This window comes from Lepidothrix coronata, unplaced genomic scaffold (genome assembly GCF_001604755.1).
Source record: "Lepidothrix coronata isolate B3197 unplaced genomic scaffold, Lepidothrix_coronata-1.0 Scaffold0, whole genome shotgun sequence".
NCBI classification, from domain to species: domain Eukaryota; kingdom Metazoa; phylum Chordata; class Aves; order Passeriformes; family Pipridae; genus Lepidothrix; species Lepidothrix coronata.
The window spans coordinates 9,845,652-9,869,373 of NW_016690180.1; the positions used below are offsets into that span (position 1 = coordinate 9,845,652).

A 23,722-nucleotide genomic window follows, 5' to 3' on the forward strand; every position below is an offset into this window, starting at 1 on the left:
GGCGGCGGCCGCTCGGCAGCGGCCGGCGGGCGGGCGGCGATGCGCATGGGACAAGGCCGGCGCGGCGGCGGCGGAGCCCCGCTGGCCCCGGGCGGCGGTGGTAACCAAAGGCCGGCGGTGGTAGCCGGAGGCCGGCGGTGGGCGGCGCCGCGGACCCGGATGTGCGGGGGAACTGCAGGGCCCGGGCGGGCGGGACCCCCCGCGGCCGCCGCTGACTCACCCGCCCCGCCCCCCGCGCCTGCGCCGCGGCCGCGCCTGACCCTGGGGAGCGGCGGCTCCGCCGGGCGGGCTGTGGGAACTCGGCCCTGACCGCGCCCCCGCCTCCTCGGGAGAAGCTCCTGCTCAGGAACTACTCATTTATTGCTGCTGGTAGAGGGATAATGCGTACGGGTATGCGTAACATACATTACGTTCTAAGTCTGTTAGCACAGCTAAAAACACGTAAGACAGTGGGGTTTTATAGGATCACAGAATCAATTAGTTGATTCAACAAGACCATGGCACTAAAGTGCTATGTCTAGTCTTTCCTTAAACATCTCCGTGGACGGTGACTCCACCATCTCCCTGGGGAGCTCATTCCAGTGTCTAATCATCCTTTCTGTGAAGAAATTCTTCCTAATGTCCAACCTAAGCCTCCCCTGGCACAGCTTAAGACTATGTCCTTTCGTCCTGTGACTTGTTACCTGGGAGAAGAGAGCGACCCCCACCTGGCTACAACCTCCTTTCTGTAGATAAAGTCCCTCCTGAGCCTCCTTTTCTCCAGCCTAAACAACCCCAGCTCCCTCAGCTGCTCTTCATAAGACTTGTGCTCCACACCCTTCACCAGCTTCATTGCCCTTCTCTGAACATAGATAACATTAAAACACGTATGCTAAACTTGTTTGCATGATTTCTATGTGAAAGCCTAAGCCCTCCATTAAAACGCACTTCCTGGATCAGTGCTGATAAAACAAGATCTGATTAAAAACGATGTCTTTCTCCAGGGAGAGTGCCCTGTGGCTGATCCTGCACTCGAGGGTTGTAAGGGCTGCCTGTGCACAGCTGTGACACCTCCTCCTGCTCTGCTCACCTACAGCCTGCCTCAGGACCGTGCCTGGAATCAGTCCCGCTGGCATCAAATTACACTTTTTTATAGAAGTTTTTTTCAGAATAGCTTCGATACTAGTTTACGTGATGCTGAGAAAATGTCTCAGGCTTCCTTGTCTTCATTTGCACCCTGGGAGGAACGTGGGAGCTAACCAGAAGTTAGCTTGGCAGGGAATTTGGATAATTAATGTACCTGATAATCCACAAAGCTTCCTCTCGCTGAGGAGAGTTATAATGGCGCCCGCTGTTAACACACCCAATTAAATTTTGAACAAGGTTTGCTGGCGCATCTTTACCACCCGGCTACTGAGTAACATTGCCAATGCAAGTTTTCCTAGAAGCCCAGTGGAGGCAGATCGAAGTAAAATACTTGGATGAAATAATTAACACCCATCTTCCCAGTAGTCCAATTGCAGCCATACCAAATGAATCAGGAGTATTGCAACAGATGCTGTATCATTAAGTACCAGATGTACAGCAATGGAGTTAAATACTAAATAGACTGCAAGTTGTAAAGTAGCACAGGAGAGGTCAATTCACCTCTTAGTTGGGAGTCTAACATGCAGTTGATATATGTTTTGCTGGCCTCTTGTTATTTTGGCAAGAGCCTAACTGCAAAAAAACGTGAGGTGCAAAGAAACGTGAGGGTAAGAGTTCGCTATTTTTTTCCCCACATAAAGATGTTTTAAAGAAGATAAAAATTATTGAAACATTTGCAGTTCCTGTTTCTGCTATACTCTAGAAGAGATGCTAACTTTAGGTTTATCGTTTCCTCTCTAAAACCAAATGGAACTACTATGTCATATTCTTTTATCCATCAGAATAACTGAATTTGCCTTGCCTGATTTTGTTGGGGTAAATATGAAACAGGAAGAAAAATAATAAAACTGAAATGTCACAGATAGATTAATAGACACTAAGAGTGTGGTGGTCAATTGGGATTTACACGATCAACTGTTCTGTGTGACCCTTTATATTGACAAACACTGAAAACTGATGGAAACAAGAAACAGGCAAAAGAGCATCAATAACAGACTGTTCTGCATGGGATAGCCAAGTACATAAAGCAATTGATAATGAATTATCAAGAGTCGTGGCATGCAGCTGCAGCCTCCTAAGAAAAAAATATCAACCTTAATTATGAGCATCTTAACCATTAGTTATCAATCACTAGCAATGAATAGAGAAACTCTCTAAATGATAGGGTATTTTGGCACATCCAAACTACATTTAACAACTTTTTGCCTGTGGCAAGGACTACTATGTACAGCCCAAGCAAGTTGGTGAGATCTTGTTTTCATTCAATATAGTTGCAATTGCATCCTAAGGTTTAATTTTGAATAATGGTTATTCAATGGCTATTTTAAGCTCCTATTTCATAAAATCAAGCCAGTTAAAAAAAAATGCAAAATCTCATTCCCATTCAAGTTGCTAAATGCTGAACTGATAAAAAAAGTACTATGTCTATATACCATGGGCTTTTGTGCCATCTGAACCTCTGTCTAGAGGACAGAGGTTGCTCATATACCAGTTGTGTGAAGATCTGTGTATATTGCTCATACAAGGAAGGAGGCTGTCTACAATATCAGTCATTTCCTCAAGCCTCCTTTTGCAAAAACTCTAGAAACTTGTTGTATACAGCATATTACCTTGCCTATAAAAAATTATAAGTTTAAGTTGCCTTACCAGGTCTTCAGGAAGAACAAGGACTGTGGTAACAACCTTTTAAGATTTAGAACCTGTTTTATGGAGACACTTGAAAAGTTTACATATAACTGCTTGCAGATCAAGAAAGAGAGGTGACTGGATGGAAATATAGACCTTTGGAAACTTTTTTCCTAGTTCCTGTTCATTTAAAATAACTAAGTAACTGGCTGGATTTCTCGAGCTGATGAGAAACAATCCATTATGATGAAATTCTCCAATATTACTGCCTAGCAAGAAATCTGTGATATGTGAAGGCTAATAAGCAGTGAAGAATTTTAGTGTTCCTTATATGAAAAATGAAGTAATATAAAGCCAATTTGAATATTTTTTAATCTGAAATTCATTAAATATTTCAGGTTCATACAGCGGAGGAGACTTGAAATGTCCCCAGATCCACAGCAAGAGCTGATGGTAATGACTTAATATCGTTTAAATTACTCTTCAGGATTCCCATCGTATCCTGCCTTGTGTATCTCTCATACAGCATAGCAAGGGACATAAAATGGAGAAGGGAAAAGGGAAAGACTTTATTTTTGTACTTTTTATGATACTACACATATACAGTTAACACCAAGCAGCTACATACAGATAGTTCAAAAAAAGTATGAATACATAAAGTGTCCAGTGATCCCAAACAGCCCTTAAGTTTTTCAGGTAAAATATTTAAATTAACAGAAAAACTAGAGAATACTTTGTGGCAGGCAGGTGCATGAGGGGAACGACTCTTCCAAAGCATAGACTGGTGAATCTACAGAAGTTTGCATAACACCACTCTGAGTCATGTAGGTCTGTAAAGTTATTTCATGGTCACTGGATCAAAGATCTACATAAACTAAAACTAAATATTTTTATTTCCAGCACATGGATAAGTGTTTGCAGTTATTCACATGCAGTTCGTTTACCTGAAAACCAGCAGTCACATGCAGTTTCTTGAACTGGGTGCAGCAGTACTCAACCCAGCAGCAGCAGCAGCTACTGTGTGCCAAAGGAAAATAAATCATGAAGAAGCATTATTCTGCTGGAAAAATGAAATGGAAAATGACTCTCCTGTAGCCATAGACTCATGAGGAGCATGTTACATTACTAAAACGTTTAGCTTCGTAGTTGCAAACCAGCCACTAGAGGTCAGTGGTTTGGAATAAAATTAGCACAAGAAGGAAGAATTCAATTTCATTTCAAATGGCCAAATCATATAAAATAAAATTTCCCCCCGTTGAGTAAGGAAAAAGTATTCTTAAGGTTAGCAGTGCTTACCTTCATGCTAAAGCAGAAAGCTAGTTTAAAATTCTTAAAAACAATACTAGGTACATAATATACCAAAAAAACTACTCTTATTCTCTACTGTAATATGCAGACATGCATAAGAATGCAGGACTGGAAGAAGCTTCTTGCATCATCAGGTCCAGTCTCCTGCTACTCCACCCGTCCTATAATCCCTTACATGACCAAAGAAAGGACCAGCTTAAAAGCAGCTTGATTCTTTTGCTTATAAGAAAAAATAAGAATTACAAGAATGTTAAATAAGCTTGATCAGTACTTTTAAAGTCCATAAAGGCAGGATATTAGAAAGATCTATGCAGTGCAAGAATCTTCTTTCAAAACTATTTCCATTATAAATGTGTAACACTGCAAAGAGAAAAGGCTGACAGAGGGCAGGAAGAGGCTTTTTCATCATAAAGTGCAAAGTGTATATCCAAATAGAAAAAAACCCTCAAAATATTATGTTTTATTTACTCATTTATCCACTGCTGTAAGCATACATACACATTGATGCAACTAAACATCTTACCTCTGCCCCACAGTGATGTTAAAAAATGTGAGATAATTAGAAATAGAACCACTGGATGCTCAAACACATGCACACTGAACTAATGCTTGATGCTATAACTGTAATTTTCTAAGATTTCAATATTTCTCTGTATTATAGAGTTACACAACTGAAAATTCTAGTGGACATGAAAATTCAGAAAGTCAATCCTAGATTTCCATCTGCTATTACAAAAAAGCTGTCATTAATGGCTTTGATTTAAACTTTATCACTGAAAGGATTCACAATTTAGTCAGAACCTAACTGAAGTTGGTACAGCAGAAAGTATGTTGAAAGGGATTGTAATAGGAAACATCTGTCATCTCAAAACACTGTTCGGATTTTCTAGATTGAAAAAAAAGTAAATCAAAAAATGTTAAAATACTACATTACAAATATCATGTTCTATGCAAACACAGAGTAGGACAAAACCCCATGCAGTTTCACATACGAAATCTTCACCAGATTGCCAAGAAAAAAACATAGCAAAGCAACACGGAAAGAGAAATGAAAAAAAAAGCCAAGAAGCCCAGTAATAATATAGACCAGAGTATTTATTTCTTTACTTTTCCACTATAGGAGCTTCAAACATAATAGAGAACATATAATTCCACTGCAGCTATTTTCCGTTTTAAGGAAACCAAGATTAGCCTGTCAGTTTGTGTACAATGTAGCAGCATCTGAACATGCTATTCCAGCAGTATTTTAATAGAGAATAAATTTGAAATAATTTACAGCTTGAAAACTTAAGTACTATCCAGAGGATTCTGATTGCATAAAACCATGAATGGTGAACTGGGGTTTGTGAAAGCAACAGAATACCCAGTAGGATTTCCAGACCTCTTTTTATCACAGAGATGAACTTTTCTGCGTTCTCATTATTTTTATCCCCATTCTTCTTCCTTCTCTTTCTATTGCATTCTTACCTGTGTGAAAACTATAGCTGACTTTGCTTTAGCCCTTGCAGATAATCTAGCCCTGCACCTTTTTTAATTTCTGATTTTCAGCTTAATTTTCCTGTGCAATATCTCAACTAACTGATGCACTGTCTTCATCTAACATACTCTTCCTCTTCACATTAGCAAAGGATCATGAATGAATATTCATAGGAACACATACAGCAAATGAAAATACCATGATCAGCACTTGTTCAAGGAAACCAGTTTCCTCACCCAAGGCAGGAGTCTGGACTGTTGTAGAACTTCACTCACCTCAAAACAAGATATCATGGTCAGACACATGGAAACTGTTATAGACATGAACTTAAATTATCTTAAATGAAGAGCAAAGTCTTTCATGGCTCCTTAAAATACAATTCACACAACTGTTTTTACAAAACCACAGCTGTATGGAGGTAGCCAGCTGTGGTAGAATAAAGCCCAGCTCATTGGCACCGGGGTTGAACAGAAGTCCACTAATAAATGTGCCATCACAAACGAGCTAAGCCTAGCCCATAAGAAGAGGGTCACACAGGATCACATTATTAACCACACCGGTTCACAATTTTGCTTACAAGTTGCAAAACAAATTATTATTATACTGATATAAATTCCAAGTAAAAAAGCACTAGCCACAACTCATTTTCAGTTCAGCAGTGGCACTTAGGTAGTGGGATGTAATCAGACACAAAATAACCTATTTTAAAATTAAAAGGACAGGACTTCTGCCAAAACACAGGTGTACAACTTTCTCTATTAACACCTGCACTGAAAATATGGCAGTGAACTGGGCACATAGGTAGATTTTTTTCCCACAGAAGTTGGGGTTAACTATGTCAGGTGTAAAGCAGAATAGTTCAAATGACTTAAAGACAGGGATCAGCTTTTTTTTGGGTTTGACATACACATTAATCTTCCTGTTTCTCTAGAAAAAGCAAATAAGATGCCGCAATGGCTCACTGCATCCTACTCTAAACATACACACACACACAAAAAATCAAACCCAACACCCAACATGCACCTACAACATTTAACAGAAAAAGCTGTTGGTCAGTAAAAAGTCATTCACAGATTTGAACTTAAACAAGTGCTGTTTTGCAACACAACACTGATAATATTTAAAATCCAGAAAAAAATATACAATCTGATTTCAAGAACAAAACCATAGCCGTATCAATACAGAAAACAATTTAATTTGTTTCAAAATAAATATTTGACATACAAAGCACATACAGTGAAAAAGGGTCACAATAAATTACAAATGGAGATACTTGCTCATTCACTGAGAAAAGCCCTTGATATTTCCAATTTCATATCATCAAATTTATCATTCTTGCTGATTTAAGCACAGCACTGAACAAATATGGATCCCAGTGCTTTCTTTCACAGGTACTGGTATGGATAATTTACTGCAGTGATCCAATTTGAAAATCAGTAGGGACCAGTAAATCACTGCATAAAAGAAAGAGCGAATGAGGTGCTTTTTCCTTAGTGTCAGCAGCCTGCGATTATTATGTTTATTAGATTTTCTTGAAAGGGCTTCACATTTTTTCAAATATGCAGGAGAACTATATTTCCCCTCTGAGCCCTTACATTAGCATTTTGTGCCTCAGTCCTTGAATACAAGTAAAAGATGAATTTTTCAATTAATTTTAAAAGTTTATACCATCTGGATGGCACAGAACTAAGCAATGAAACTCCCTTACCTGCACAACATCTGCTATTATCACAGAGCTAGCTTCCGCAGAGAAGTTAGTACGTAATGCTGACATTTTATGAGAAAGATTTTTGAATCCACATTTAAGATTAAATTCTATTACATTATCCATACTGATAATGCATCTTTGAAATAAAGGATTGCTTAAGGTTCTGTCCTTAAAAGGCAATTTAAAACAGCGAGGCCTGACTGCTCCTGTGACTTTAAGAAAATTACAGCACAATAGAAGTTACAATGATATACTAGCCAATTTCAGTATATATAGTTTAAACATAATAGATGCACTGCAGCAATTAAAAATTATAGACAGTTATAAGATTAGCATACCCTACTACCATCTAGCACATTAAGTGCTTGCCATCTTGTTCTGTTGTATTATTTTTCATCAGTGCAGAGATGATGATACGAGGGACCATACCTAGCTCTTGCATGTGGAAATCAGTTTTTGATACTGCTTTAACAGGGCATGCTGTCTAGTTCAATGTCTTTTCTGCCCTTAATCTGAGCACTGTAAGGTACAGTACTTTTTTAAGTATTTAAGCCAGCATAATTGGTATAATTTTGGGAGCAGGACCAACAAGTCATGTGTGGTATAGAAACAAATCAGTTTCCTCTGGGCACTTGTCCAACTCTCTTTGTCCTATTTCCTGGTCTGCCAGAGCTCTTACACCCCCTCAGGAAAGTGCTCTTTTCTTCCATGTCTCCATTCCTGTCTGTAAAATGGACAAGAACTGTACTTCCTTAATAAACATGGGATCTGTACAGCAAATGTTACACTACAGGTGCCTAACAAAGAAACAGTCCAACACAGACTGTACAAAATAACCAGACACGTTATTTGTTTGGACAGTACTATAACATATATAGTTAGCAGCTCAAAAACTGTTGGAAGAAATAGTGGCTCACGATTGTAATGGATTTTTTTTTTAAATCCCTAAAACATGCAACTTAAAATATTAACAGATATTGCTCACCTTAAGCATCCATCAAAGAAGGGAGCAAAATGTAAAACTGACAGCACAGAAATTACAATAAAAGTATACAATTAAATAAAAGGCGATAAAGGAAAGGATGGATGAATTGGTGAGTTACTTGGTGTGTAAGAAATCCCAGCTGGCATTAGCTATTCCAAAAGTCTCCAATGGCTCTTGATACTTTATTTACCTACAGGTGACAACAGAAACTGTTATGCTGGAGCGTCACTTCTACTTGTTTGTGCAGAGCAAGGGGTGGGTCTACTCACAGAATCTATGCAACGGCACTTATCTTACGAAAGCTGAGATGACAAAAAGCGATGACCAGTGTGATTTATACCAGTGGAAACAGTTACCTAACACTAGGTAGGTAACCTTTCAGTAAAATAAAAACTCTTCTGCTTCACATTTGGGGTTGACAGGCATTTTATGGTCAGTTGCAAAATTTCTCTGTGATCATAGACTTCTGTCACAGCCTCTGCATCACAGCTAGGATACAACCAGCAATTCATATCTAATTTAATCATTAGTGTAGAAGCAATCACAAACCATGGCAAGTAAGCAGGCACGAGGACAGAATGTTTTTGCCAGTATTGAGGAAATGCACGGTTATCACTTAGGCAGCCAAAAGGCTGCAGTCAAAATCAAAGCTGATGCAGAGTACAGGTCAGTTGCCCTATTTATTTAGTTTGAACATTATTCTTATAACACTGTTCCATGTTTTCCTGGCACATCAGAGAAGATAAGTTTTCTCAGGCCACAAGTTGCTCATTTGTCAAGCAAATCCTTGCAAAACCACAAATATACTAGCCAAATCATATCAAATCCCATTTATGAAACATCTTCCTCGTCTTTAAGGAGTCCATTTTTAAGAGTTAATGGAAAGAGTTAACAAGAAATTCAGTATCCACATTTAAGTTCTACTTCATGGCACTGTCTTCCAACTCTCAACTCGCTCATTGTCATTCACTTACTCCTTTTAATCTTTCTCATCCATTCCTAGAGTTGGATCTCAAGACTTAGCATCCTTCAGTTACAGTTGCAATATATCAGATCCAGTTTAGACTCATCTCCAATTTAATAACATCATATAATTAAGGAACAGTACACTGCACCTGTAACTGCAGTCCAACCACAAAAATTTGTTCAGAAGTAACATGTTATTCTGCTTACATTAACTACAGATTTATTTGCCTTCCACTCCCAGCATGGGGGACTAACTTAGATGACCGAATTAAAATCTTTAAATCACATTGGTCCAAAGAGCTGAAGACAGTCTGAGGTCTCTACTCAAAAAACACATCATGTAACATGAAACAGGGTCTAGGACTGTGTAAAGGAACTGAAACAGTAATAAGTAGGTCTAGATTTTTTGCTCTGATTAGATACCATTGTTGCAGTGCTTATTTTAGGGTTAGATTTTGAAGGAAAGGGTCATACATTTTTGCATTTTAGAAGGCAAAAATTCCCTGTAAGATAATTTAGAAATGCACAAGACATTATATCCCAATTCAAAAGCAGCAGTGGGAATATAGGAACATGCACACATACACACAGGAAAGCATTCTGCTCAACTTCCAGGTTCAAGCATCAGTATGTTCTGTTAGAGAGAAAATAAGCTTGAAGAGCCTAGCAAGTTACATTTAACACTCATTTTATTGCAGTAGAAATTTTAGTTTTTATAAAATCCTCAGGATTACAGGATATACATATAATGAAACTCATTGCAAGTCTTTAGCAGCTGTAGAGCATTACTGCATGCAGTTGCTTCTGCAGTGTGCAAGTGTTCTATAAACAGCTAATCGTGTTCAGAGAGCAAGACAAGTAGTCAAAGAATATCATATTCAATTAGCAACTGGATCATCAATACCAAGAGGTTGAGCAAAAAAATGAAATAAATTTATAAATACATGGCTCTGATCTAACAAACTAATACAACCGAAAAGTCTGAATGATATCCACATCACAAACAAGATAACTCAATAGTTACAGGAAAATACTCTACTTCAAGACTGTTTTTGAAAAAGTTTCACATAAGATTTCTCTGACCATGGAAGAATAGTTAAGTTCAGTGCTATAGAAGTTTACAAAAGGCCCTTTAATTTTATGCAATTAGAATACCAACATTAACTACAGAAGATTAGGCAAATATTTTGCCTTGAATTTATGGAAAGAAGTTTTGTTCAGACAGATAACATTATTTTTCCACAACCTACCTTTCAGCTGCTGGGTGACTACATAATCAGCACTCAATTTAATATTCACTCAAATTAATATTCACTTCTGTAGTCATGACATGGCTTCAGGTCAGTCATCAGATGGATTTATGCCAAGAAATCCTACACCCATTTGTTTCAGAAGCTGCCTAAACAGGTTCAATCCCTTATGCAAATTTCCGATCACAATGAGACTCTCAGAAACTGGAATAACAATTTATATAGATCTAGCTACAGATTAATTTTCTAAAAAGCTAACATGCTTGAATTACTGCAGTCTCAAATTTTTGTGGACATATAAACAAATCTGCAATGAGTCTGCAAAAGTTACTTCATTTACATTGATTAGTTCATTTGAGACATGGTTAAAAGTTACATCTTTGGCTGAAAAGCCTACAGGTCAGCAGTTTGGCTTGGTAAAACATCTTGTTATGACAAGAAAACTGCAGAGTTTTCTGTGATCAGAGTCTTGATATTTCTTCCAACCGTGTAATGTAAGACTACGTCACAAGGTAGGAACTTGGAAGAGTTCTTTTAAAGTAGTATAATAAAAATAACCTCTCCTTCAGAAAAGGTGTTATCTGTGTCAGCTTGATAGATTTTAATCCCTTGCGTTAACTTCAAAGTGGGCCATATCTCTACATTGAGTATAGTAAATTGGACAAAATAGTTCTACAGATACATGTAGTAAGCAGAAGAATACTGTCCAAAGTGTACTGCATAGGTATGTGTACCAACTGCTATCCACTGGAGATATCCTACAGTAGCTATAGTTCCAACTAACATAAACCAAGGGAGCATAGACCTCTTATAGTTTTAATCAATCTCAAACAATCCTTGATTCCAAAAAAAAAAAACCAAACAAAACAAACCCCTGTATGATTGAGTATGTTTTAGAAAGGATGCAGCTAATTTTTTTCACCAATTAACAATACAGTACAGTAACTTTAAGTTTACATTATTTGGTTTTGATATGCTAAATTTCATATTATCTCCAAGAAAAGCATATACATATTTTTATACAGCCTGGAGTGAGATCAGTGTAAAATCAGAAATTTCTAATCATCAGCAGAAGTGCCAGCTGCTCATAATGTTCACAAAACACGAGTGCCTGAAATTTGGCTATGCAACAGTTGGTGCCAATCTGCTTATAAAGGAAATGCTGCTGAGGCATAGTCTTCTTACAAAAACAGGGCACGAGGGCTTCATTATTAAGTGTTCAACAACAATCCTGAGCTCAGTGAAGAGAGTCCTGAAAAAATCAGATTTAAAGAGAGTTTTAAAATGCTACAGCATTTATCAGAAGTGTTATCTAGATCTGTCTTTTTCATTCACTTCTTTCCTTAACATCACACACATACACACTCTAGCTAACAAGTTCTTTGGACCAACTCAGTATTGCAGTATCTTGCAAGAGCTTCAGAATTCTTGGCTTTTAAACATTAACATTTTAATTAACTTTATATCCATCCCTGGCTGGAAGCTGCTGAACTAAAGACAGCAGAAAAATTCCACCTTAAAGCCAAAACAAAAAGACACTATTGAAAAAAAAGAGGAGGAAAGAATAATGCTTTATCACAATTAGTGTAAGGAGTTGGGAGGCAACTGTGTATGTGTGCTATTTCTTGCCAATATGCAATAACAGTGCACTCTAGAAGCAACTATTAGAAGACAGACATAAGAAATAAAACCCAGATCACCAGTTTCCCTTAAAACTACAAAAATGCCAGCAGAACATTTGGGATAAACTAGTTCTATTGAAAGTCAGTTTTACTATTGCACATCTAAGATTATTTTTAGATACTAAAGCAATTTCATAGATTTTGTTGTTGTTGTTAAAAAAAAAATAAATATATGTACCAGGAGGGAACAATTAATTTCTTACAAAATGGTAGGAAACAGGAGGCGATTAAGGTTATGATTCTCAGACTTGTCTTCACATATCACAGCAGCCAAAGCCACTTCCTTGGCACTTTAGCAAACCATTTTCTAATCGAGTAATGATTAGACTGGAGGGTATGTTAACAAAAATCTTACATTTTGCAATGCTTGTCTTACAAAACTAAGAAAGCACTGACCTGAGAAAATCCTCATAGAAATATTTATGGTTTCAAAGTCTAAAGCAATATTGGCTTGACCAACTTTCAAAATCAATAAATTCTATTTCAAATACAATTAACCTGATTTGTGAATTTAACTAAAGGAGGTAATGAGCACGTTTAACTACAGATTTTTTTTCTGTCAATATTACACAAGTTCTTAAGTGCCTATTCATATACAGACTTAGCCTCAGATATACCTGAAAATCTAAAAATAAGGATATCTTTCTGATAAGAAAGACTTTATTCTCCCAAGGTGTAGTTTTAATTACACAAGCATGTTCTCAAAGCTCCCATTCAAGAACATTGGTACATTTCTGATCAGTTACATGAAATAAATATAACCTTGAACCAGCATCCAGGTGTATTTTGCATTCTAAAATTACCATCTGCAGATTTAGTACTTTGAGTTATGCATTCATTTTAGAACAAAAAGTTTCCAAATGCCTGAGCACTACACAGTTAAACACTAACTTCCAAAATCAATTTAGTACTTACCGACAGTAGGGATTTCGCCGAGAAGAGTAGCGTAACGTAAGAAACCTATAGTAAATGAATGGCTGAAGCAGGCTCCCTTGTCCACTGAAAGAGAATAGTTCAGTAGAGCTTAGCAGTGACAAAAAAAAAAAAAAAACCCAAACACCAAAATCAGGATTTTTCCTAACAAAAGCAAGCAAACTACTTGGGTTCAAAAAAGAGCTAGATTTGGGTCACACTGGTTCAGAAAATCTAGATCTGACAAGAAAAAGTACATAATCATACACTTTTAAATGCAGAAACTTACATTATAGAATAAAACTGCTCAATCAAGCACTTAAAGAAGTGCTGGTTTTATATTGATTTTATATTTATGAAGGTTTTTTTATATGTGCCATTTCTGGTGGCGTGCAAAGAATCACAGAAATGATGGTGACAGATGCTCAGTATCAAGAAAAAGCTTGTTGGTCAAGCAGGGAAACTGGCTGAGATAAGTAGTGCAGTTACAGCGAGTAACTGGACTCACAGCACTTTGACTATCTGGACCATATTTCTAGTATCTTTTGCAAAACTTGTCAGAACACACTGGAGACAATTATAGATGTATTCAGACATGGAAAGCTGATATCCAGTTATTTCAGTTACACTGAAATTAGGTTTTGATATTTTACAAAGTTACTGTTACATATGATGGTGCTATAAAGCAGTGAAAGTGTAGCATACAAACCATACACAGCCAAGCACAGAAATGCCCTAAGTTTTAGTGTCAGAAGCTACTTTGAAAAACACAGCATTTGAAAGTTCTATTTGAAGTTGAACATCACAGTTCCAGCAAGAACTCCTTCAAGTATGAACATCTTTACCCAGGAGAAAAAGATATAAAGCAAAAGGAAAGTGAGCTACGGGAGGAAAGAACAAGGAAATCTTGAACCTGTACACTATTTACAAGCAATTTAATATGCTAAAACAATTTAAAGAACAAAATCTCACAATAGCTGCATTTAAACATTATATGATTTTAAATTTGGCACAATCTTTTTTAAGCTTCAGTATCTGCTAGATGACATATCAAGTAGCAACATTTCACATACTACATTTTCCATAGATAGAAAAAAGAAAAAAAAAAGGAAGTTATCCCAAAGAGAAGTTCAAACCACTTGAAAGTTTCAATACTGGATACAGAGTGGATACAGTTGGCCTTAAATGAAATGGAATCCTTGAGACATGAAGCACTCAGCTGACATATCAAGAGATAAAGACAAATTATAGATTCTGTCAACTTCCAAGAAGATAAAGCCTCTCTTCTGCTGACCGTGAGACCACTCAAGACAAGTGCTCTTACTATGCTACAACTTATACAGAACAAAGGGTATATTCTCCCTGCAAATATTAAAAGGCAATGACCCAAACTTCAGTGACTGGCAGGTCATTATACCTATACAACTTCAGTAGGATTCCAACATGCATACGCTCAAGATCCCTAAAATTAATTCAACAGGATGCAGAGCAGGCATAACCAAATGGAATAAAAAAAACCCACAAGGATCACTGCTCAGAAGTAACACAGGAGAGAACACAACCTACTACTGCTTGCACACTTTTTGCATATGGAAACTTCGTGCCACTTGAATTTCTGGAATCTAATTGTCAAAAACAAGAGCTTAATTTCAGTGAAGCTGAAGATCTAAATATTCTATTAAACTAACCAAAATTAAACTTACTGAACAATGTACTGATAGAAATGCAGGTGAATGCAAGTTGCGAGCCCAAAAAATTTCAATGCGACTCAACAATGTCACCCACGCTATGAAAGAGGAGGGTTTTTTTGTGCCCAGTTATGTCATAGTGAATGCTTTTTGATGTCATGATGCACCAACTTAAGAAGCCTAAGAATCAAATAAATTTTACTTGAAGTTCAAGCCCTGGTCAGCCAGAACAATACAAGTGGAGCACTATGATCCAGAGAACTCACATGCAAAAAGTAATCTTGTGTAGCAAGTTTCTAATTATTTAAATATTTATCGTAATTCTTACCTGAAGAGCATAAAAACTGTAGCTGGCATGAGGAAAATTTCATTGCAAGCAATGAATTTTAGAATATTCTGTTGATTAGCATTCAGTTTCTCTAAGAGATTTCTCAGAAAAGGCAAACTATTTGAACTTCGTGCCTTTAAAGAAGGAAAAATGATTTACAAAAAAAATATGAGTTACACCTATCTTCACTAGCACAGAGAAGTCAAAATACAAACAATTGTCATTTACAACTCATTTCAGCATTTTAAGACTTTACCAGAATTGAGATTAATATCCCAAAGAAAACCGTAGGCTTGGAACTCCATAATTTACAAAGAGTGCAATTAAAAATATCAGGTGTTGCAATCCCCTCATGCACCCATTTTAGGTTCAACTGCACAGAAAGAGCCACAAGCTTTATTCTGTCCACTAGGTGGAAGTGCCCATGGTAGCAAGATAGCCCAGTTAGGAGCACCAAAGACTGGAGTTACATGAAGTTGCACAAGGCAGTGCATTAAGCACCAAGTCCAACTGGCAAGTATTTTGCTTGCTAGTTTGTTACCTTACTACTGAAACAGAACAACAAAATTCACAGGCTATGGTTTAGTTTGAAAAAGACATGTCTTATGTTTCAACTTAACTGCTACACAGCTTTTGTTTCCTTCAAAGGAAAGCATTTGAAGAAAAATAATCAGTGTCAACTCCAACATATCATTGAGTCATTACAGAAGGGGAAAAAAAACAAAAACAAATCACAAAACCCAGCCAACTCAAAAAAGTCTTCTCAGATTCTCTGTGCTGACGTTCCACACTACAAATTCACTCTAATTTCTCTACCACAGCCAAAGGAAACCAAACCGTAGCTGCAACTTAAACCTGTTTATAAACCCCAAGAATACCAACAGTATTAATCGTAACATACATCATATCATACTTACATCAAGAACCTTCTTTGTATATGTGGCAGCATGAAGCAATGAGAACAGCAGAACTGGAAAAATACTCACTGAAATAAGCAATAAGGAAAATTATACGTTTCATTTCTCCATGATGTTATACTATACGAGTCATAGATTGGTGGCTCTTTGCAAGAGGTTGGCTGGAATGACCTATACTGGATGAAGATATGTATAAGTCTAATATCTATATTTATAGCTCTTCCCTTTGCTTCTTACACCTTTGCTATACATTTTTATTAACTTCAAAATATAGGTGTCTGCAAGTATGCAAAAGTATAACGTACACCATTCATTACACACTGGTGCATTTCTCCTGAAATGCATTCTTTCTGCACGGAAGACACACATGAGGTTACTACTTAAAATCTATTAAGTACATGTAGTCATAACATTTTTTTTATTAAAAGATGCTACAAAATTAATTTCTTTACCAAAGAACATGCAGTTGCCAGCCATTCACATTTCACAGAGCAAGAACGTAGACATTCCTCTGCCAGGGAGATTTTTAAGAGTCAGATGTGAAGCGTACATAGCGTGGCATAAAGAAAAGTCAGTTCTGACATGTCACCTTTGAGAAGCCACAGGGAAAGTATTTTTTGCAGACTTTATCAGTTTAATAACTTATTTGAGAAAGCTATCACTGAATAATTGTCTCTCTACATGACGTATGTCCTGCTACAATGAGAAGTCATATATAAACCCTGTATTGGCAATAAATGAAAATTACCAACTTTTCCAAGTATTGCTTGAGGCTGGTCATAAAATCTGCTGAACTTAAGTCTCAGTAAAAGAAAATCTAAGTAGCCAGAGTCTGTAGTACACTAATTATAGAGCTGATTAAACTGAATATAGATTGATCAACATGAGCCTCTCGTATTTTACATAGAGCATGTTGTATGAATAGTAAACAAATTAGTTCAAACTAGTTTTTCAAAACATGGCACAGGTGATGAAAAGAACCAAGTTTTAAATATATTTAAAAACTTTACCAGGATGACACAAGTAAAGGATACTTGTAACAGGGTAGGAATTCACAAAGATAAGGGAGTACAACAGGTAGTGGCAGCTGTCCTCCAGCAAAGCCTGGGCCAGAAATGCCCTGCTAAGCTGAAAGTGCGGTAGCCTTTGATGCAGTCGGAGGGCACTAGTAAGAGCATTTGCCAGCAAGGCACGCTGATAAAAGCTTGCTGCTTCATGCAACCTGCAAATCATCAGAGGAGATGTTACCATATGAACCAAGCTCAGAACTCTTACACCCTTGAGAATTGCATCACAGCTGCACAGTACCTGAGTATTTCTATTATCATACAGAAGCACTATTTACAAAATACAACTCAAAAACTGGTAACACTGACTTACTGCAGGTGCCTAAAGTAAAACAACTCAATATATTACTGCATAACTACACACAAAATCATGCATTTACTGCTACTTTACAGTTGCTCAACACATTTTCCAAACACTTCTGAAAGTGTTTTAAACCAATCTAAAATTTGCAAGCTGTTCTGACAAAAAGCATCCAAATAACCTGAATAACAGCAATTCACCCTTATGTGAAAAATAATTCTATGCAAAGGGACTCTGGTTCATAAATTTTTAATGCTATTTTACAATATTACAGTACATACCCTAGAAGAGGCAGGACAAATAAAGCTGAGCAGTAAACTGTGAACAAGCGGGAAATCCACATTGCTGTATCCAACTTGTTAGCCATCAGAAATTGCTACATTGGAAAAAAAAACAACCCCAACATAAGTTGGTATGTTAATATTTGCATAAAATGAGCATTCTTCCCTGCTATATTAAATTGCAAATCTTCTTCCAACCTTGAATATAAGCAAATTATAGCTTGAAGTAGAAAGCTGCTTTTTGTTCTGTGATACTTGACTCATATGATGCTACTTGCCAGATCAAAAACAGCTCTGCTTCCTCAGAACCAAGAAGCTCCTTTGTACACTGCAACCAAATACAGCAGTAAGAACTTCTGGGAAAGTAGTTTTTCTATCCAAATTGACCTGATTAAACAGCCAGCTCCACAACTGTTACCACATAAGGTCTCCAGACCTGATTTTTGCATCTACTCCTTCAAGGTTCCTTTTAGAATACACTGCACACACCTTGGGCTGAATCTCCATAATTCTTAGCAAGGGGAAAAAAATAAAGGGTCAGGTAAAGTTAGCATAACTACATGCTTATTATTACAAGGAAAGTGGCATCATTTTGGCCTACATATTCTTGGCCTCAAAAAAGCAAAAGCTTTTTACAGGAATCTTGCACTTCTGTTGTTGAGCTCTTCTTAACCACAGCCCTTCTCAGTCTTGATATATCCATGGTACTAGAAAGGCTCTAACAAAACACAGCATGCTTTTGGCTATTATGTGCCTCACAGTCAAAACATCTGCTTCTTTGCATCTGAGAGTTCAAGTTTCTTTTCCAAATCTGAACCACCTTTTAGAGATTCCTCTTTTCCTCTATATTCCTAGTGCGTCTCTATGGAAATGACCAGAAACTAACTAACCTGCAAGCATCTTCATATCATGATCTAGTGTCTTACCTGCACAATATAACTACAGAAATGGCATGAAGCTGTGTCGGGAGGTTTAGGTTAGATTTCACAGAAAGCTTTTTCACCCAGAGGGTGGTTGGGCACTGGAACAGGCTCCCCAGGGAACTGGTCACAGCACGAAGCCTGAGAGAGTAGTAGAAGCATTTGGACAATGCTCTCAGGCACATGGTGTGACTATTGGGATGTCCTGTGTAGGGCCAGGAGCTGGACTCGATGATCGTGATGGGTCCCTTCCAATTCAGCATATTCTATGATTCTGTGAAATACAGACGCTGCCACACCGAATTACTTTCGATTGAGACATTTTCAGGAGCGGCGGCGCACCAACAGTACGCTTTCAATCGGGAAGCGAGAGATGCTTCCCCCTGCCCGCACCCGGGCGGGCAATGCCACGCTGCGATTCCAGCAGGACCCAACCCCCCGGCCGCTGGAGAAGCACCGCGGCCGGCCCAGGACCCTGAGGCCCGGGAGCTCCTTACCACGGCCCCGCCGCCGGCCCCGCCTGGCATGGGCCCGTTCTGCGTGGAGTCCGCCATGGCCGCACCTGCGGGGAGAGAAGCGCCTCAGTTTGAGGGACACGGGCGACCGCCGCCTCCCGACCCCCGCTCCCGGCCCGGCCGCGACCCACCGCAAGCGCCACACCGGGCACGGCACACGCTCCGCCGGATCCTGCCCCGGATGCGGCAGGACGACACTTCCCGTGGGCTGCGGGGCTGCCGGGCAATGTAGGCGGCGGATGGGATGCTCCCGGCGGCAGCACGGGGACGTCCCGGCGGGTTCCCGGCGGTTCTGGGACTGCGACTGCCAGGGCGAGCCCGCTGGGGAGGACACTGGCCCCTTCCCGCTCTGTCCACAGCAGCCCCGACAGCTGGTGCTCGGCTCGGTCTGTAGGATTTGTAACAGGGGCACTTTTGCGTGGTGACAGCAACAATGTTAATGCTCGCTTCGGCCCTAGGTTGGGGAGTGTTTGCTCACGGAGGGTCAGCTTGGCTTTCCAGAGCTGTGCTGTGCATCAGCAGTGTAAACGGGAATCGTAAGATCACAGGACCCAGGCACGGCTCTCCGCAGTTCAGCGATGCTGCGGTAGTTCGGTGATGTCACGCAAAACCATCAAGGCTGTGTCCGTGTGTTTTAGTGTCATTGGTTCTCCATAATGTAGAATGGGGGGAGGGGGGCGGGAGAAGGGACGGGAAGCCTCTTTAAAGCCACGTGTGCCTAGAGATTCGTACTGTCAGTGGTATTGCATTAAAATGCAACAGTTTTGTAACAAGTTTTCGAAATGTTTGGTCGGTAATCGCTAAACCGTAAAGCTAAGGAGCTTCAATCAAGTACAGGTATATCCGCGACATTGACAGGACGACCAAGCTGGAAAGCATAAAGCAGAAGAAGCCTTCTGCTCACTCAGCAGCATGTAGCATATGTAATTTGCAAGGTCTTGGAAAGGGTTTATCCTCCCTTCATTAATCTAACCCTTGTCTTTAATATTGATTTTTTTTTAAATTATTTGTGCGGGATAGCTGTGTGAACATGTTTCTGTTCTCAGCTGGAAGTCTGTAACTCGTCTGAAGTGGTATCAAAGTAAATGAAAACGAAGTGCAGGCCTCAAGACCAACACTTTGAGTTTTAGCTCCTATAGCCTCATGCAGTTTGTACTTCTAACTTTCTCTCAAGGATGTGCAGCAGGTTCCCCCTTCTGGCAGCATGGGTTCTGGGATGGCAAGCTGTCTGCTCCAGTTTCTCTAATTGTTCCCAGATGCTTTCAATTACTCCTCAGCGGCAAGAAAGTCATGTTCTTGGGACCAAGGATCTTGGAATCAACATCTGCAATCTGCCTCATTTCTGGCTCATGATGATTAAACTTGAAGATTGATTTGAAGACACTCAGGAATAATGTGTAATGAAGTTATGTTGACAGGAAAGGAGCAAAAGAAAAGTCAGCTGATAGGGATTCTAATACCACAACAATTACAAGTAATCTAAGACTTTAGGCTAATTAACACTTTTTAAATTGTAGATGCAGAACCTGATTTTCCACTTCTTTCCCAACTATTCATCTCTCACTAAAGTGACTGAGAAGTAGGCATAGGAACTACCTGCTGTTTGGGGATTTTTTTTCTACAGGTGGAGGACACTAGTAAACAGCACTAGAGAATTAGGACTTTCAGTGTATCTGCTGGGCATTCTCAGGTGTGTAATAAAAAAACTGACAAACATTTATGCTAAACCAAAATAAAGGCTTTGAATATAGCCTTTGAATATAGTAAATTTAAGTTAAACCAGTACTGGTTTATTTTATTGCAAAATGAAATATTAATGCATCCAGGAGACATTTAGACGCAACTGAAATGTGGAAATACACACTGAAGACCACCAGATGTTTAATTGAAATATCACAAGGGGAAAAAACCTAGTCAGTCTTCAAGATTATTTGTATTTCCTAAATGGAGCTAGGATGACAAATCCATGTCTTTTGCAGGAATGCTTATTTATTTCTTGGTATTTATAATTTAGGAAGTACTTAATGCACACGCATGCAAAGCATTAATTTCTAGAATCTGGTTTGCTGTCTATTTGTCATAACACCAAAAGAAGTCTTTCACATATTTGCCTTAATTTCATTTAAATAGAATGCTAAGCCATTGTTTATTCCCAAAAGTTAATGGCTTGAGAAGTGTCCTATTTTTGAATACTTGATAAGCAATATCCCTCTTCGACCTTTGCAACCAGTCCCCCTTCCCTTCATGCGGATGTTTCTTTTCCTGACTTTCCCCTTCACTTTTGCTCTGCGCTTGTTGTTGCTTTTCGTTTGATATAGTCTCTCCTGTTGAGCAACTCAAACCACACTACTGTTTACTTAACTTGAGAGAAGACATTAAATTATATCTTAAGAAATCAAGAGTCAGCTATTGGCTTCTCCATTTCCCAGTTCTCCTCTGCTATGATATTGCTGATTGAGCAGAGAGGAGGAGCAGAAATTGATCTGTTTGTTGTTAATGCTTTTGTTTCCAAAAGTTGTAAGGGTTCCGTAGTTCTTCCATAGTTCTATAAGTTCTTCCATATCATCAAGGCACCACTTTTCTTTCACTGGTGATTGATAGTTCAGGTATTTAGAAGAGTAGTCCTGTAATTGCTGAGGACTTATCTCCCTCATTAGCAATATAGTCCCATTTCTCCTCTGTGGCAGTGCAGCACAATCGGCATGGACATAGCTGAAATTGTAACTAACACACCTCTGTTTTCCTCCAGTAAATTTATAAGTCTATCAGAGAATTACTCACAATAATGATACCTGGGGTCAGCTTGCTTTTAATTTAAAAAATTATGGATACAAAGCAGTATATTTTGACCTTTTATGCCCAGATGTATACACCTACTTCCACTAACCAAGTTGATGTTGCAGGAAAAAAAAAATAAAACACCTGCAAAATAATTAATATATTTTAGAATTATATGGAAGAAATTATGGAGTGCTTTGCATTTATTTATCAGGACTGAGACTGAGAGGCCGAAACTCTCCAGGGGCAGTGCAAGGTTACTAATGCTCACAACATCACCATTAGTTAGATGTTCAATGAAGACTTTAGGTCAAAAAGGTTAGTAATTTGCTTGTAGGCACATGAGCAGTACCATAACTGGGCTAGAAATGGAATATGCAACTCCACAGTCCCCATCGCCAATTTTTTCTTAGTCACTATGTGTTTTCAGATGAAATCATATGCAAAACTTTATATGTCATTTGAAGCTAGTTTAAATATCCAAAGAAGACTCTTCTGGTGTTTCAAATTAATTACTGAAAACCTCATTACAGACATTATGGAAATATTTTATGAACAATAATTCTTATTCAATGCATTCAGCCATAATAAATATTTTATAGAACCAGTATTTTGCATTACATGTTGTTTTAAATTTGAACTTTTTATTGTCTTTTTAGTAGCATCACCATCAGAAGTATGCTGTCTTTTGTGGTCTCCAGTGGCCTCAATTCTTAACCATCTTAACAGAAGCTGATGTAGCATTGTTTAGGTGGTGTTTATCACCTTACAGCAACGGGCATTGAGGTTCAGATAATGATTTATCTATTTTGTCCCTCTTGATTTGAAAGAAGATACTGTTGCTAACATCTGTATACATGTTTTCATTTATTTCGAATAAAAGAGAGAACATTCCTCCAAGGTCGATAGGATTGCAGTTCCTCACAGCCAAACTAGCTCCATTATTTGTATATCAGTAGTGTATAGCATAAAGCGCAAAGCTAAAATAAGGTTTTATGCAAAGTTGTAATGAACAATTTGGTTCTTGTTTGTGATTATCTCAAGCTGGCTGTCCGAATCTCAAGAAAAAATAAAGGACATTGGGTAAATGCCTGTTACATTTTTCAGAAAAAGAAACAGAAGTCTTCTGTCTCTCTACCAGATTGCTTTGTGATTTTTGCTCAATGGTCTGTAGCAATATCAAATATGTTCTTCTTCCTTGTCCCTCGCAGCTGGAGTTTCCATTTACTCACCCTTCCTGGAAGCAATACCCTTTTAATCACCAAGTGTGTGCCAAAGCAGTGAAAGAGAGAAGCCAAAACCTTTTGGAAGATGTGCAGAATTCCTTCCAGTTGCTTTCTGTGTCAGCATTTTCATAACTCTCAACATTTTGTTATATTCCTGTATTACTAAGATAAATGAAACATAAGCTGCAAGTGTAAGCTTAAGACTGTACAAAGAAATATGATAAATTTATATATATCTTTTGTAAGATTGGGGGTATGACACAAGGATTGGCATGTGATTGAATCGGTCTTCCCAGTGTATTTTATTTGCAATGTCCAACTCATTAAGGACATGAAAAATATTGCAAATTTAGGAATGGAAAGAAAGATGGGCAAGTGTTATTTTAGTAAATTATTTAAAGGAAGCTTAGGAAGATTTTAGAAATCTGGAGCAAAAGACCATATCAACAAATGGAGGAACATGGTGAATTATGGATGTAAACTTGTGACTATCTGTAGTGTTTGATTATAAGTGCCACAGCAGGAAAGATTGATAAGCATCCTCGTGCAAGCTCAGAGAAGTATCTGAAAGTGTATCGATCAATGCTGAACTCTTTACTGAGTTGTTGGTAAATGGCTTCCTTATCTCATACTAATCACAGGCTATACTGAGGGAATAAAAA

The 23,722-nt window shown here is 38.3% G+C and overlaps 1 protein-coding gene across 1 annotated transcript; it reads right to left on the reverse strand.

Annotated features, from left to right (window-relative positions):
- Positions 1 to 5,136: 5,136 nt before the first annotated feature.
- TMEM33 (transmembrane protein 33) lies at positions 5,137 to 19,225 on the reverse strand. The gene is made up of 8 exons (XM_017812066.1): positions 19,188 to 19,225; positions 19,039 to 19,103; positions 17,622 to 17,716; positions 17,007 to 17,194; positions 15,973 to 16,040; positions 15,056 to 15,189; positions 13,043 to 13,126; positions 5,137 to 11,697 (listed from the first exon to the last, which is right to left on the reverse strand). Exons 2-8 carry the CDS (start codon positions 19,093 to 19,095, stop codon positions 11,568 to 11,570), a joined length of 756 nt encoding a protein of 251 aa, XP_017667555.1. The 5' UTR covers positions 19,096 to 19,103; positions 19,188 to 19,225; the 3' UTR covers positions 5,137 to 11,567.
- Positions 19,226 to 23,722: the final 4,497 nt, after the last annotated feature.

Excerpts from the sequence above, each read along its gene's own strand:
- TMEM33 (XM_017812066.1), bottom strand. The coding sequence starts at position 19,095 with ATGGCGGACTCCACGCAGAACGGGCCCATGCCAGGCGGGGCCGGCGGC. Across the intron at positions 16,041-17,006 it reads GAATTCCTACCCTGTTACAA|TGAGTATTTTTCCAGTTCTG; the intron begins GTATCCTTTACT and ends TGCTTATTTCAG. Across the intron at positions 15,190-15,972 it reads ATACAAAGAAGGTTCTTGAT|GCACGAAGTTCAAATAGTTT; the intron begins GTAAGTATGATA and ends CCTTCTTTAAAG.